The sequence below is a fragment of the Pongo abelii genome, chromosome 19, assembly GCF_028885655.2.
Source record: "Pongo abelii isolate AG06213 chromosome 19, NHGRI_mPonAbe1-v2.0_pri, whole genome shotgun sequence".
Taxonomy (NCBI): domain Eukaryota; kingdom Metazoa; phylum Chordata; class Mammalia; order Primates; family Hominidae; genus Pongo; species Pongo abelii.
The window spans coordinates 44698580-44714374 of NC_072004.2; the positions used below are offsets into that span (position 1 = coordinate 44698580).

General features: G+C 52.7%; 1 protein-coding gene across 1 annotated transcript; it reads right to left on the reverse strand.

The window, feature by feature from the left end:
• Positions 1-40: 40 nt before the first annotated feature.
• Positions 41-5068, reverse strand: LOC100459220 (keratin, type I cytoskeletal 17-like). Its single transcript, XM_024235102.2, is given in 9 exon segments — positions 41-251; positions 1107-1129; positions 1234-1454; positions 1541-1666; positions 2172-2333; positions 2940-3096; positions 3528-3610; positions 4638-4912; positions 4915-5068. Coding segments are annotated over 9 exon segments (1296 nt in total). The 3' UTR covers positions 41-156.
• Between the last annotated feature and the right edge of the window lie 10727 nt (positions 5069-15795).

The window sequence follows — 15795 nt, forward strand, 5'->3', positions numbered from 1 at the left end:
TTCGTAGCTGAGTCAACGAGCTTTATTGTCATCAGGCAGGGAAGCATGGGGAAGGGACTGAAGCAGGGGGCTGAGGCTGGAGAGGCCGGAGACTGTGGGGCAGATGGGGCAGCTGCCTCCCTGCCTCCTGGGGGGCTGGCTGGGGAAGCCGAGTCCTCAGCGGGTGGTCTGGTGGACCTGCTCGCGGGAGGAGATGACCTTGCCATCCTGGACCTCTTCCACAATGGTACACACCTGACGGGTGGTCACCGCTGCAGGAGAAGCAGGCACTTTGAAGTGGGTAGGGGCCAGGAGACCCTCGCTTGCCCCCTAGCCCTCATGGACAGGAGCCAGGTCTCTCCCTCATCCTCCCCCAGGTGCTGTGAGTGCCTCCACTGGCACCTCGACATCACACTGCACACACATCCCTTCCGTCCCTGCCACCGCCTCCCTTCTATCCCATCCCTCTGCCGGTGGCCCCGTGTGAGTCTTGCCTCCGCAGATGGGTTATTTGATTCTGACCCAGTGTGTCCTGCCAGGGAGGAGCCATGTAGACTCCATGAAATCCATCTTCATTTCTCTGCAGTCTCCAGGAGGACATAGATTTGCTCCCATCTCCCCCATCAGACTGGGATCGCCAAGACAAAAACCAGGCCCCTATCTCCTCCATTAGACTAAGAACCCTGGGACTAGGATCATATATTCTCCATCAGACTGGAATTTGGAGGACAAGGACCATGTCCCTATCTCCCACCAGGCTAGCGTCCCCAGAGACAGGACTGTTTTTGCTCATCCAAAAGCTGTCAAGAGCAAAGATCATGAGACCATTTTCCTATCTTCCCATCAGATGACAATCTCCAGAGCTGGGACCTGTCTCCTCCATCAGACTAGGATCTCCAAGGTAAGGACCAGTTCCCTGGCCCACCCCCATCAGACCAGACGGCGTCTCTCTCATTTGATCTTTTCCTGAGTATCAATCCTCGGTGCTAATGGGTTACTTCCCCCACCCCTGCTGAGGGACAGCCATCAACTCCTGGAGCTCCTGGGGACCCTGCCCCAGCAGTGTGCAGGTGGGCTCCCTGTCCCATGCACCCAATCCCCAGGGCCTCAGCCACAAAGATGCTTATGTTCTTTCTTGTACTGAGTCAGGCTGAAAGAAAAAAAAAAAAAAACAGAGAGGAAATTAGATGTGAGTCTGAGAGCCCCACCCCTGCCAAGAGGTCCGCAGCCCTGACCCCAGGCTCCCCCACTCACTGGGCATACTCGCCCTCCAGCAGGCGGTGGTAGGTGGCGATCTCCTGCTCCAGCCACGCCTTCACGTCCAGCAGGATCTTGTACTCCTGGTTCTGCTGCTCCATCTCGCAGCGAAGCTGGGCCAGCTGCTCCTCCACGCTGCCGATCAGCCCCTGGATCTGGGACAGCTGCACGCAGTAGCAGTTCTCTGTCTCCACCAGGTTGCCCTCCAGGGATGCTTTCTGCAGGACGGCAGGAAGACCAGGGGTCAGTGAGGGTTGTCAGTGTCCTCTTCTGGGCCCACCCCCATGCACAGGACTGTTCCTACCACGCTGAGCTGGGACTGCAGCTTGATCTCCAAGGCCTGCATGGTGCGCCAGAGCTCCAAAATCTCGCTCTTACCACTCTGGACCAGCTCGCTGTTGGTAGCCACCTCACGGTTCAGCTCCTCTGTCTGCAGACAGGACACAGGACAGGGTGGTGTGAGCTTGGATCCCTCTCCCAAGTCAGGCCTCCTCCCAAATCTAACTGTGGGGAGAGTGGTGCCTTCTTACCAGCTTCCCATGTCCCAAAGCCCAGAAACACGCCATTTGAAATGTTAACTTTTTATGGTTAATCCCTGCGTGTGGGAGGCACAGACTGGAAACTTGAGAACCAGCCAGAACATGTAGCCTGGCTCTTGGTGCTAGTTCCTGACTTCTTGAGAGAGAGGTGGGGACTCCCAAGGTACTTACCCTCTGCCTTTATTCTGTAGGGGCTCCCTACCTCCCCACCCACCCCCCCAGATCCCAGCTTGAGCTCAGCTCCAGGTCTGTTGATGCAGGGGGTGACCCTGTGGTCCACGCAGCTTGCTGAGGAGGGGGCACCTCCAAGACACCTGGCTGTGGGCTTACTGTCAGTGCTAAGGCCCCTGAGCCCCAGCCCCAAAAGAGAGACCTCTGGCCTGCAGCAGCCCCCACCTTGCTGAAGAACCAATCCTCGGCATCCTTGCGGTTCTTCTCTGCCATCTTCTCATACTGGTCACGCATCTTGTTCAGGATGCGGCTCAGGTCCATGCCTGGGGCAGCATCCATCTCCACATTGATCTCACCGGCCACCTGGCCTCGCAGGGCGTTCATCTCCTATGGAAAAAGGGGATGTGGATGTGCGCATCTGGACCCATCCTGACCTCTCACTCCCAAGCCTTCCCCCACAAGGGGACCCCACTCCCCACAAGAACCCCTCCTTTGTTCTCCCTCTGCTCTATCTGACCCTCTAAATGATTTTCATTCATCTGCTGAGTATTGCCTCAACCATCAGACTCTATCTCCCCCATTAGACCAAGGGCTCTCCAAAATAAAATCTAATTATAGGCCTATGCCCCAAAAATTTCCCCTCTAATTTCCAAGCTTCTATGTAGATGTTCAGCTTTGAGAGTTTGAAATGGGACAAGAAGGAGACTTCCTTACTTATCCCCCACCCTCGTGAGGGAGGCCAGGGCAGGTAGAGGGAACCTCTGCGGGCCCTTGGGAGGTTCCTTGGATACCGAGAAGCAGTGTGGTACAAAGAGGAGTCTGCCCTGCACGCTGGACCCCAAGGATCAGGGCTCTGCAGACAGGGAAGCTCTCTAAGGTGACTAATCGCAGTGCACCTGCTCTGCTCTCTCCCACGGCCTCAGCCATGGCCCAGCCCCAGGGCTCTGCCATGCACTCCTCAGCATCTTTGACCTTCTGCCCCAGCCACCTCACCTCCTCATGGTTCTTCTTCAGGTAGGCCAGCTCCTCCTTGAGGTTCTCAATCTGCATCTCCAGGTCGGCTCTGGCCAGGGTCAGCTCATCCAGCACCCTGCGCAGGCCACTGATGGCGGCCTCCACACTCAGGTGCAGGGCCTGCTCTGTCTCAAACCTGCCTTGGGAATCAGGGACTTCAGCCCAGGCTGCTTGGACCTGCAGGTCCAGGTCCTGGCTGCTCACCTGCCTTCATTTTGCCAGGACTCTAAGGGGTTGGAAGGGCTGATGAGAGGGTCGAGTGGAAATGAATTCCAGCCCCGGGGCACCGGGACCATCACAGGGCCAGATCCCATGCCCACCAGCTTCCTTACTTCTCTCTGCCTCTCGCCTCCTCTCCCTCTCTTCTATTCCCTGCCTAAGCCCAGCAACCTTTAGAACCGGCTGCCTTCACTGCATCCTGGACTAAGGAGTGGGGCTCCTAGGATTGCCCCACCCTGAGCTCCTGGGCCTTGCCGCAAGCAACCAAGGAGTCCTGAGGTCAGGAGGGGTACCCTGAGATCCTCCCCCAGCTGGCCCAGGCTGCCCAAGCCCACAGCTAGGACTCACTTGGTGCGGAAGTCAGCAGCAGCCAGATGGGCATTGTCAATCTGTAGCAGGATGTAGGCATTGTCCATGGTGGCTGTGAGGATCTGAGGAGATGGGAGAGTAGTCAGGTCATTGGATGGGGGTGGCTGAGCCCACACCAGGGTTCTGAGCAGATCTTCCTGCCTGGGGGCCTCTTTTCCCACCCAGCCCCTCCCTTGCCCCATGCTGTATTATGGGCAGAAGAGGGGCAAGCAGGAGTCTGAAGGGCTGAAAGGTGCCTCTTCTTTGTCTGCTACTCAGTACCCCACCAGACCCCCATGCCAGGCTCAGCCTTAAAAGAGGAGACAGCTGGCTGGGAGTATGAGGCAACCAGAAAAGAAAGGGAAAATGTCCCCAGGGCAGAAGCTGTCCCAGAATTCTAGAACAAGGGAGGGGATGTGGGCAACCCCCTAGTTTTACAATCAGCTAGAGGGTGCCCCTGACAGGCTCCCCCAAAAAGGAGGCTAAAGGAGCCCTCACCAAAGAGTGGTTCCAAATCAGAAGTCAGGATCCCTCCTAATCCCTAACCCTGGGCTCCAGCCAGCAGCCCCACCCCCTGGGGTTTGCTGAGCCTGTCTTAAGGGACAGCAGGAGGAAAGGAGAAGCCAGAAAAATCCCCAAATAAGGCACATCAGAGGCCTTCCCCACTCTGAGGTCCCACCCCCTCCTTTCTGCCTCCCCCTGCAGCAGGTGATATCGGGAGCTCACTCAGACACCCCCACTCCACATCTCCCAAAACCCCCTCCTGCTGACTCAAGACACCATGCATCCAGCAGCCCACGGGTCCAGCCCTCCATCTACAGCCTCCTGCCTCATCCTACAACCTCTCCAGGTGGAGGAGCTCCACCAGGGAGAAACTGAGGCTCCCGGGGCTCCACGAGGCCTGTTTGTTCCTGACTCAGCCTGCTGCCCCCAGAAAAGGGGCATGTGGGCCACACAGGGGCCCCAAGGCAGGTTCCCAGAAGCTAAGCCACAGCCAAACCACCTTTGGCTCCCTGAGACCCTATGGCTGGACTCTAGGCCTTTGGCCAGGGCAGGAGTTGGGGGAAAGAAGTCATGCCCCTGGAGACCCCTCCCACCAGCAGGCCCTACCTTGTTCTGCAGCTCCTCCATTGTCCTGTAGTACTGGCTGTAGGCACGGGTGGGCCCCGGGGCCTGCCTCTGGTACCAGTCACGGATCTTCACCTCCAGCTCAGTGTTGGCCTCCTCCAGGGCGCGCACCTTGTCCAGGTAGGAGGCCAGGCGGTCATTGAGGTGCTGCATGGTGGCCTTCTCACCTCCGGCCAGCAGCCCATCAACGCCCCCAAAGCTGCTGCCATAGCCACCGCCAGAGCCAAAGCTGTAGCAGCTGGAGTAGCTGCTGCCCCGAGGGCGCTGCCCAGGCCACCAGCAGATCCCAGCCTGCAGGAGCCGGCACCCAGGCCGCCAGACAGCCGGCAGGAGGTGCGGGACGAGCCGCCCCCCGGGCCGGAGGAGCCCTTGATGGAGCTGGAGGAGGTGAACTGGCAGATGGTCGTGGTCATGGTGGCGGCGGCAGGAGGCAGGCACACAGGAGAAGGGCTGGGGAGGAGAGGGGCCCCAAGTTGTGTAGGGCTGCCGGGGTTCACATGCTTCCTTTGTAGGCCACCAAGTGGGCGTCACGACTACAACAGGCTTGCTCCTCTGTTTCCATTCCCCTGGGCTTTCATCACCACGGGCCACCTGCCAGCTCCCAGGTGGCTGGGGGCCCCCTCCCCGCCCATCATCAGGAATTTGCCTCATTTCTCCAAATCCTCGTGCTGGGTGCCGCGCGTGTGCTTGTGCGTGCCACTGCTCTCAGGCCTGTCACCTGTGATTCGGGCGGGCCCTCCAGCTACGCTTTCCCATGACCTAATACGGAAAAGAGGAGAAGGCAGGACTGCACCGTCCCCAGGCCCTCCCAGGCAGCCACCACCCCAGCCTGGCCCACCTCAACCCTGTTTGGTGGGGAAATGGGTTGCAGTGTCAGGTGACCGCACCCCCCCCCCCCCGCTGTCTTTCACTCCACACTGCTCCACCCATGGTGCTGGCCCGGGGCTGGGTGCTGAAGAGAAAGAGGGTACCGAGAGCCTATCCTGCCTTGGAAACTGAGCCCAAACCCACTAGGCCCACCTCACAGCACAGAAATGCTATCAAGCCTCGGAGACCAACCCACATCGCAGATAAAGAAATTGGGGCTCCAGAGGGGTGCAGTGTCCACACTGGCCCCTTCTGCAGAGCCTGACACCCAGGAATGCACTCTAGGGGCTACAGTTCCATCCAGTCAGCTTCTGTCCCTGCCCCAACCCTAGAAGCCTTTGCTAAACCAGTCTCCTCGTGTAAACCTTTCCCCAGGTTTATACTCCAGGCTGGGGTGGGCAAACAGGGGTTCAGCTATAGGATGGGGAAATGGTGGGCTGTGCTAAGAGAGGATCTAAACCAACTGAGAGGGGGATGCCCCCTTCCACTCCTCTCACCCTTCTGTACCCCAAAAGACCTCAGGGTCAGGTGAGGGGCATTTATCTCAGGTCTCAGCCCACAGGAAACCTAAAGGACATTGCCCAAGAAGAGGCTTTTACAGAGACTTCATCCAGCTCCCTCCCCACTCCAGGCTCCCCAAGATGTGGCTCCTCGGGTGGGCCATGTGCCCCACCCCACAGCCTCACCCTGCCCTGCCCCCCACCCCAAGCCCCGCCCTGGGTCCCAGGGTCCCGCCAGGCCCGCTGGGTGGAAGGTGGTCATGTTTCAGACTACCGATGGCTTCCACTTCCCAGACAGGCCCAGATAGCCCCGCCAGCAGCCGAGAGAGATTCCTCACTAGCCCAGTGGCTGCCAAGCCACCAAAGCAAACAGGACACCCCCCTACGCATACACGCACAGCGGCCACCCCGCCTCACACACACCCTGAGCTGGGCAGAGCCGGTCTGGTTTCCTGGGCTGGCTGCGTCGCTCTCACCCCCTCTCACTCATCAATGCCCTGGACCACTCCTTCAGGAGCCCCTCCCACGGAGCCCCTCTCCTTCTGCTCTTGAACCTGCCCCTGGGCTGAGGCAGGGAGTGCTCCCCAAAAGGCGTGGTCCTTGGAAAGTCTGTGTGGCCTTCCCAGGGATCAGCCATAGGTGACAGGGACTCAGGGGCTGATTCTTAGAAACTTTTCCCAATACAAGGGGCTGTCCCATCCCTCCACCCTTAATCCTTCTGCCTCTTCCCTTCACATCTTTCCAGGAGCCCCAGGCCTGGATGGAGTGGGCAGAACGGATTGGCAGGTGACAAGCCGATACCCAAACACTCAATAAATTCTCCACCTCCCCCAGTCCCTCCGCCCACACTGCCCCAAACCAATGAACAGACCAGATCACACGAGGCATTGAACTTGGAGCAAAGCTTTAATAGCAGGCACTGGACAAACCCAGGAGGCCTCCTCAGTGAGGGGCTGCAGAAAGTAGACACAGAAAGACAACAGGTCACGGACCGGGGCCCAGACGGACACTCGGGGCACGGCAGTAGTATGCTGGGAGCTAGAGCTGATGGCTGTGCTGTGGCCCTCGAGGTGGGGCTGTCACAGGCAGAAAGGGGCCTCAGTGGGTGGAGAGGTGGACCTGCTCACAGAAGGAGACCACCTCTCCAACCTGGACTTCCTCCACGATGGCACACCTGGTGGCTGGTCACTGTGGCTGCAGGCGATGGAGGAGGAGGCACAGGGAACATCAGACAGGAGCTCTTCCCTCCACCTGCCCCCGAGTCTGTGGTCCCCCCAGTCTCCCACACAGAAGGCTCCTCAGCCTCTCCCCTGCCTTGGGGTCCACACAGCAGGACAGGGCAGCTTCTTACCTTCCCGGGTGGGCTGTGAGGCCAGGGACAAGGAGTACTGAGTGGCCAGCCTGCAGGGAGAGGAGCACCCATCAGCCCAGGGATGTCAGCCAGCCCAGGCTCCTGCAAGCACTGCTGGGATGAAGCAGGCCCTGGCAGAGGAGGTTCCCCCAAATTGGTGAGAAATCACAGTTGGGAATGCACAGAAATTAGCACAGGCCCAAGAATGAAAGGGCAGCGGTTCAGCCCAGCAGGAAGAAGAAAAAGAAACAGCACAGCAGTAGGCCTGGTGGCACTCACCAGGAATTTACAAGAAGTTGAGCAAGTGGTTTTTCCATATCCCAGAGGGCCCAACAAATAGACCCAATTAAAGCAGGAGAGACTGTCGTTAGACTATAGATGGACTTCACCATTTTCGGGGAGCAAAAAGCTGCAATGTGTGACTAAGCATGGAGACTCCAGGACACTATCAGCTGAAGGCCTGATCACCCTTCCCACCTGCAAACCCAACCACCACCCACCTTGCTCTTCACCCTGTGGCTGATGGTATCACCACTCACACAGTCATTGGAACCAGAAACCCAGGGCCATCAATGCCCACTCCTTCATGTGTTCACCCGACACTTACTGAGTCCTGACTGTGAGCCACGCTTACCCTGAGATCCAGGCATCCAGTCCTACTGTTTTGAGCTATAACCTCTCTTCTGCGTGCACCACCTTCCTTCCCCTGCCCCCCAACCCCAACCTCCACCCCGCAGGACTTCTCTGGCCAGACTCCCTGCTGCAGCCCCCTGACACATCTCTCTGGCCCCACCCCGACCCCTCTGATCCATTTCTCCCTCTGCAGTCAGAGTGAATGTTCTAAAATATCTTGATGTTCATTCCCCTTTTCAGCTCCAAATCCCTCCATGGCTCCCCATTGCCTACGTGATCTAGTCCAGACGCTTTAACTTGGCATTCGAGGCTCCTCAGTCAGACTCCAGTCTGCATGGTCAGTTTCACCTCCTGCAAACCCCCACAGGTTCCCACATTCACACCTCCTGAACTTCGCTGGTGCTCAGACACCAACTTCTCCCTGGGTGAAGCGGGCCCCCAGCCTGCCGCAGCAGGTACCCAGGTGCACACTCGCTGGGCGTCCTCAACCTCCAGCAAGCGGCAGTAGGTGTCAATTAGTTCAACTTCTATGGAAAAAGTAGGTAGGTATCTCAAAGAACTAAAAGTACAACTATCTTTTGACCCAGCAATCCCACTACTGGGTATCTACCCAAAGGGAAAGAAATCATTATATAAAAAGGCACTGCACTCCCACGTTTATCGCAGCATAACTTACAACAGCAAGGTCATGGAACCAAGGTAAGTATCCACCAGCGGTTCATTACATAAAGAAAATGTGGTACATATACACCACAAAGTACTAGGCAGTCATAAAAAAGAACAAAATCATGTCCTTTGCAGCAACACAGATGCAGCTGAAGGTCATTATCCTAAGTGAATTAATGCAGAAACAGCCAAATATTGCATGTTCTCATGTATTAAGTGAGAACAATGGGTACATATGGACATGAAGATGGAGAGAATACACTCTGGGGACTCAAAAAGTTGGGGGGAAGAGTTGAAAACGTACCTACTGGGTACAACCTCCAATATTTGGGTGATGGGTATGCTAGAAGCTCAACCCCCACATTGTGCATGTGATATACACATAACAAACAAGCACGTGTACCTTCTGAATCTAAAATAAAATAGAAAAAGAAAAAAGCCAAAGAAAAACATCCCGGGAATCCAGGGAGCAGCGGCTACTGCCTCCACTGCTCACTGCAGCCTGCAGGTTCCACGCCGGCACCTCCTGCCTGCGGGGCAGTGGAGCTACGGAGAATGGCGGGATGGGTCTAGGTGCCAGGGCCAGAGCCCAGGAGGGGCGCTGGGTGGGGGCCTGGCCGGCCTCTCCCTTGCACCGGAGCAGGGGTGCCTGGTGAAACGGGCAACCTGATGCTCTCTGGGCCCTGCCCACGTTCCCCTTCCATCCACCCTCCTTTGCATCTTTCTGTGCCTGGGGTCCCCATAGGAAGCGGTCACATCCAGACTCACCAGGCCTGAGATGCTGGAGGATGGAGAAGCGCTTGCCACGGAAAAAATCCTCCAGGAACACACACAAAAAAACTTCGCCTGCACGTGGGACATCCTTCTCTACGGCTGGCCTATGAGGCAAGTGTTCTGCACACGCTCCTTGGCTAACTCCAATGCAGAGGAGCACATGAGCCCAACCTCCACATCAGGTGCAGATCTTTGCCTCCCTTTTGTAATGTCTGTATTCAAATGACATATCCTGGAAGCCTCTTTCTGATAGGATGAAAGCAGACTCTGTACTACAACACAGATTAGATAAGTCTCCAACTCTGATTAGTTAAGATTATCCAGTCAGAGCAGGAGACTATTATCCAATAAGAGTTGTCGAAAAAATTTCCTTCTCACCCAATCAGAACCAAGCTTCCAAGATACAGCGGTTGAGTACAGCCATGATAAAAGGGAGGCGAAGGCCCATTCCGCCATTTTCTCTTCGTGGAGGCTGGCTTCGCGTGTAGCTCTGTGCTGCGGTCATCATGGACCAGAAGCGTGTGCGATGCGCCTGCCTTGAGGCCAGCATCAGGGAAGGGTGTCCCAGGTGCAGGTGAAGCTTCCTTCAGGTGCTCCTGGAGGACTTTCGGCTCGCAAGCGCTTCTCCATTCTCCCAACGTCTCGGGCCTGGTGAGTCTGGATGTGAGCGCATCCCACGGGGCCCAAGGCACAGAGAGAGAGAGGAACGGGGTGGAGGGAGGGAAGCGTGTGCAGGGGCCAGGAGCGCCAGGCTGCTCCGGCTTGGCTGTGGCCCCGCTCGGGCCAAGGCAGAGGCCCGCCCTCCTGCTGCTGGCGCTGTCACCTCCCTGTACTCCTGCCTCCTGAGTCCCTGAGGGCCTCCTGTCATCTGGAACTGGAAATAAGTTAGTGAAGTGATGTTTTGTGAATATTTATTGGCCTTTGCGTCTTCGTCTTCATTTTCAGTGCTGGCTTTTCTGTTGAGTCATTTGTGTTCTTACGTTGATTTGAAGAATTTAAAAAGGTATTCTATAAATTAATCCTTTATGGGATCATTTCTAGTGCAGATAGTTGTTTCTTAGTCTGGTCATTGTACCTTAATTTTATTTCACATTTCTTTCTTGCTGGTAAATAAGAAACTAATTGATTTTATAGATTGATTTTGTATCGTGTTACCTGGCTTAATTCACATATTCATAGCCATCATTTTTGGATTGTGGTGGGTTTTTCATGTAGTTATGTACTTATGTACTTACGTACTTAAATACTTATGTACTTAGTGTCAGACACGTGTGTGTCTCCATCCGTGTGCCTGAAGCCTGTATCTTCTCGCCAGTATCACCATCCCGTAATGACTGAAGCCCACGTCTGCCCTTGTGTATTGTCACCTGGTCTGTCCTCTGCCTGCACTTTATGCCCCGTCAGAAGTCTCCATTTCTTGCTCCTGCAGCCCGTGCCAGCCGTGTGAGTCTCCATCCTGTGTGCTTGGAAAACATTGCTTGCATTGAATGTTGCCGTCTCCTTAGCCTTCAGGCAGTAGCAGTCCTCCAGTGCCTCAATCCCTGTGTTTGCAGCCCATTCTGATGTTTTTGTCAGTCTGTCCCCTGAGCTTCTTTCTGCCCATGCCAGCTTATGTTTGCTACATTCTCTGTACCCCTAATCCATGTCCACAGTCAGTGTTTTCATCCATGCTTTTTGGGCCATGTCTGCACTCATGTGTCTCCTTCCCCCGTGCCTTCAGCCCATTTCTGTCCTTTTTCTGGATCATTTCTCCCAGGAGACTATGCCCCAAACTCCTATCCCCAGTGTTTGTACTTGCAGCCAGTCTCTTTCATTGAGTATCTCCGTCTGTTGTTACTGCAGCAGAGGCCTGTCATTGAGTGTGCCTGCTCCCCATGCCTGTCTTCCTGTGTCTCCAGCCCTTGTCCATGCAGCCCACATTAGGACTCTTGTGACTCTACCCTTCAGCCTACAGCCACATCTACCTTCAGGTGTCTTTATCTCTGTGCCCCCTGCCCACACCAACCTTCACCTACTCCTCTATCCTGCACCTGTACCCATGTCTGTCCCTGGTGTGCCTCTCTGCCATGCAGCTGTAGCCAGCGAGCTCCCTTTTTGTCTGGATCCCCTGTGACTGTAGCCCAGGTCTTCTCTCCTGTGCCTGCAGCCCGTGTCTGCCCTTGAATGTCCCCATCCTCTGTGCTTGTCACCCGTCGGCCAGGCCTAGCATGTTTCCACTCTGTGCCTACACCCATGTCTGCCTCCAGGGTCTCCACTCATGGTGCCACAGTTTGGTTCCTGGTCCCTATCCTCCTGGGGTGGATTCTGGCATTGTGTTGGGAGGGAGAAGGTGACCCATGAAAGGGAAGCCTGGAATGATGTAATGGGCAAGGAGGCTGCCATTCAGCAGGCTGCACAGTGGCAGAGAAGACATGGCCAGTCAGAATCCTCCCTGCATCGGGGCACTCACGTGGGGCTGTGCCTGGTGTGGGGAGTAAGGGGAAGCTGGAGTAGGAGGTCTGGAGCCACCTGGCCCTCTTTGGCCTGAGACCCTCCCCACTGCAGGGGCTCCATCACTTCCCCGGTGGTCCTGCCTCCTGGGATCCTGCCCTGCAGTGTTTCTGCAGGGATCCTCTCACCTGGAACTTGCAGTGGCGGGTTTCATGTGAGGTAGAGTTTAGCAAATGTTTATTGGCTTCTGGGCCTTACTTTTCTTCATATGCTTTGTTCATTTTGTGCGTGTTTTTGTAGGGTCCTTTTTTTTATATTTATTTGAAGGATTTATCTTAAATCTGCAAATTGATCCTTTATTGGCTCATTTTTGTCATAGATACTTGTTCTCTAGTTTGATCATTATTTTCTATTGGTTTCATACTAGTATATAGTAATCTGGTTGATAACAATAATGTATCCAGTAAGTTATTAATTGAAACAGTTTTGGGGTTTTCAGGGATTGTCCAGGCATGTAATAGTGTCATATACACATAATGACAATTTTTTTGGTTTAAAAATTAATCTTAATGCCTTTTTATTTCTTACTGCATTGTTTCTCCACTACAATGCTGATTAAAGAGTGATAGCAGGCATCCTCGTCTGGTCTTGCACTGGGGGAAAAAGCTTCCCATAATTCTCTGTTAATTATGTTATTTGTTATTGGCTAGTATTAGACTTTATCAGATTTCATCAAATTAAGGAAGTTGCTTTTTTTTTTTTTTGAGATGGAGTCTTGCTCTTGTTGCCCAGGCTGGAGTGCAATGGCTGGATCTCAGCTCACTGCAACCTCCACCTCCCAGGTTCAAGCGATTCTCCTGCCTCAGCTTCCCAAGTAGCTGGCAGGGAAAACCCAGCTGCAGCCTAGACCTAGCCCAGATAGTAAATTAGCAGGGCTGGGAGTCTCCGCCATATGTCTTAAAACCAGAATCTACCCAGATTATATATGTATCTCGTATCTGCTGCTGCCATTACCTTTTCACTTTATGTCAGAAAATGGAAAAGAATCCCAGCACTGAGGCAGGAGGATTGCTCGAGCCCAGGAGTTTAAGTCTGCAGCGAGCTGTGATAGCACCACTCTACTCCAGCCTGGGTGACAGAGGGAGACCCTGTCTGAAAAAAAGAAAAGAAAAGAAAACCTGTCATGTTACTGACCAGTAATAGGGGCTCCCAAAGTATAAACTCGCCTCAGACCCCTGTTTGTTCTTCCTGCTACCCTGCCCATTCTGCCTCCGCCCCGTTCCGGGGCTGGACCATACCATGAAGGAAGGCCCCTAGGTTACAGCCTCCCCAGCCCGTCAGCCATGCTGCCAAGAACACTGGAAAGAGTAAAAAGCTAGAGGGAGGCGGCTGCCTGCAGGAGGTTTAGCATAAAGGAAATAGGAATGGTAACAGGAAATTGAAGAAAACAGTTAAAAAGAGCAGTCATTCAAGAAGGACTCCATTGATGCTACCTGTGCTGTCCCCCACCTGACAGAAATGGACTGAGGCAGCTGCCAGAGTGGATATGCAAAGGCAGTTCACATGTTCATTAGTGCCCTTTTATGATGTAACCTGTCATAATGAGATTGCAGGGAAGAGATGGAAAATAAGATGTTTCCAATCTTGATCATAAGAATAGTATTTCCTGCTGGCGTGATTGTGTGTGTGTGTGTTTGTGTGTGTGTGTGTGTGTGTGTTAATACTTCGGATTAGTTTTCAAAACATTTTACATTTGATGAAACCCAAACTCATTTTGCCTGGAGTAATTTTATTCGTTGTTAAATCTCTGTAAAATTAGAAATATAAATATGTGTCTGCTTTATTTACTCTTCACAAAATATGGTGTCTAGACCTGTTTGTCTATGATGCCTCATAGGCTTGTTCTCTCAGAATTAGGAAGCCAAAAAAAAGTGGTGAAAGTCAGATGGTTCATAGTTTTTTTGAAAACCAGTAGTCATGTGCATATTACTTAAAATAACTTTCTTTTTACCTCACCAAAGTACAGCATGATAGGTTATGTTCAATCCCTCTCTCTCTCCGTGTGTGTGTATATATATATGTATTTTATTTTAGATTGAGGGAGTACATGTGCAGGTTTGTTACATTGGTATATTGTGTGATGCTGAGGTTTGGGGTACAATTGATTCCATCACTCAAGTAGTGAGCATAGTATACAATGGTTAGCTTTTCAGGCCTTGTCCCCGACCCTGCCTCACCCCTTTCAGAGTCCCCAGTGTCTGTTGTTCCCATCTTTGTGTCTCTGTGTACTCTATGTTTAGCTCCCATTTATAAGTGAGAACATACAGTATTTGGTTTCTGTTCCGGCCTTAGTTTGCTTAAGATAATGGCCTCCAGCTGCATCCATCTTGCTGCAAAGGACATGGTTTCCTTCTTTTTGTGGCTGTGTAGTATTCCATGTTGTATATGTACCGTATTTTCTTTATCCAGTCTATCATTGATGGGTATTTAGGTTCATTCCATGTCTTTGCTATTGTGACTAGTGTTGGAATAAACATATGAGTACACATGTCTTTTTGGTACAATGATTTGTTTTCTTTTGGGTACATATCCAGTAATGAGATTGCTGGGTCGAATGGTAGCTCTGTTTGAAGATCTTTGAGAAATCTCCAAACTGCTTTCTACACTGGCTAAACTAATTTACATTTCCACCAACAGTGTATAAGTGCTCCCTTTTCTCTACAGCCTCACCACCATCTGTTATTTGTTTGACTTTTCAGTAGCCATTCTCACTAATGTGAGAAGGCATCTCATTGTGGTTTTGATTTGCATTTCTCTGATGATGAGTGATGATCAGCATTTTTTCATGTTTGTTGGCCACTTGTAGGTCTTCTTTTGAGAAGTGTCTATTCATGTCCTTTGCCCATTTTTTAATGGGGTTATTTGTTTTTTGCTTGTTGATTTAAGTTTTTCTTATAGATTCTGGACATTAGATACATCGTTTGTGAATATTTCTCCCATTCTGTAAGTTGTCTGTTTACTCTGTTGATAGTTTTCTTTGCTGTGCAGAAGCTCTTTAGTTTAATTAGATTCCATCTATTTTGGTTGTTATTACAATTGCTTTTGGGGACTTAAGCCAAAAATTCTTTGCCAAGGCCAGTGTTGAGAAGGGTATTTCCTAGGTTTTCTTCTGTAATTTTAATAGTTTGAGGTCTTATGTTTTTTTTTTTTTTTTTTTTTTTACCCCCATGACATTTTACAATTTTATTTTCTTTGCTAACATTAGAGGACCATTAAAAGCTAGCTTTCTGGTGTGGGAATACAGAAAGACCATCCACATGAGAACAGGCAGAACCTCTTCAGCTAGAGCTGCTCTAGCAAGGGGGCTGGCCGCCATCACTGCATTTGGCCAAGACTCACAGGCAGGCAGAGGGAAAGGGAGGGAAAGCTTCACAGTGGAAAAGGGAGGCTCAGGTGAGCCCTGATGGAGGCAGCCGGCCTGGGGAAGCTGGGGCAGCTCACTAGAAAGGGGGCTGCCTATGTGATTGGTTAGAAGAGCATCTTTTTTTTTTTTTTTTCTGGCTGGTCCTAAGTTGGAAGCAGGGACAAAAATTAGGGAAGCTGCCAGTTATTCATCAAGTTCTGGCCATTTGGGGCCTATTGTTAGAGGGGTTATTGTTTGGCCTTCCAGGATCGTTGCTAGAGAGAGTGGTCTGACTTCCTATGCATTTAGCTGCATAGGGATAGCAGGCTGGCATCCCGGCTGGTTGCTGCAGACTATGGGACAAGTTCTACTCATATGTATGGCCTGGCCATTGTCCTATTTGATATTCAGTCGCTCCCTGGTTTCTCCTGAGGAATCAGAAGAAAGACCTTTGGCAGCTAGGCAGTCCAGATCAGCCTTCCGTCTGAGGATGACTCAAGAAGCTGAACAATAACA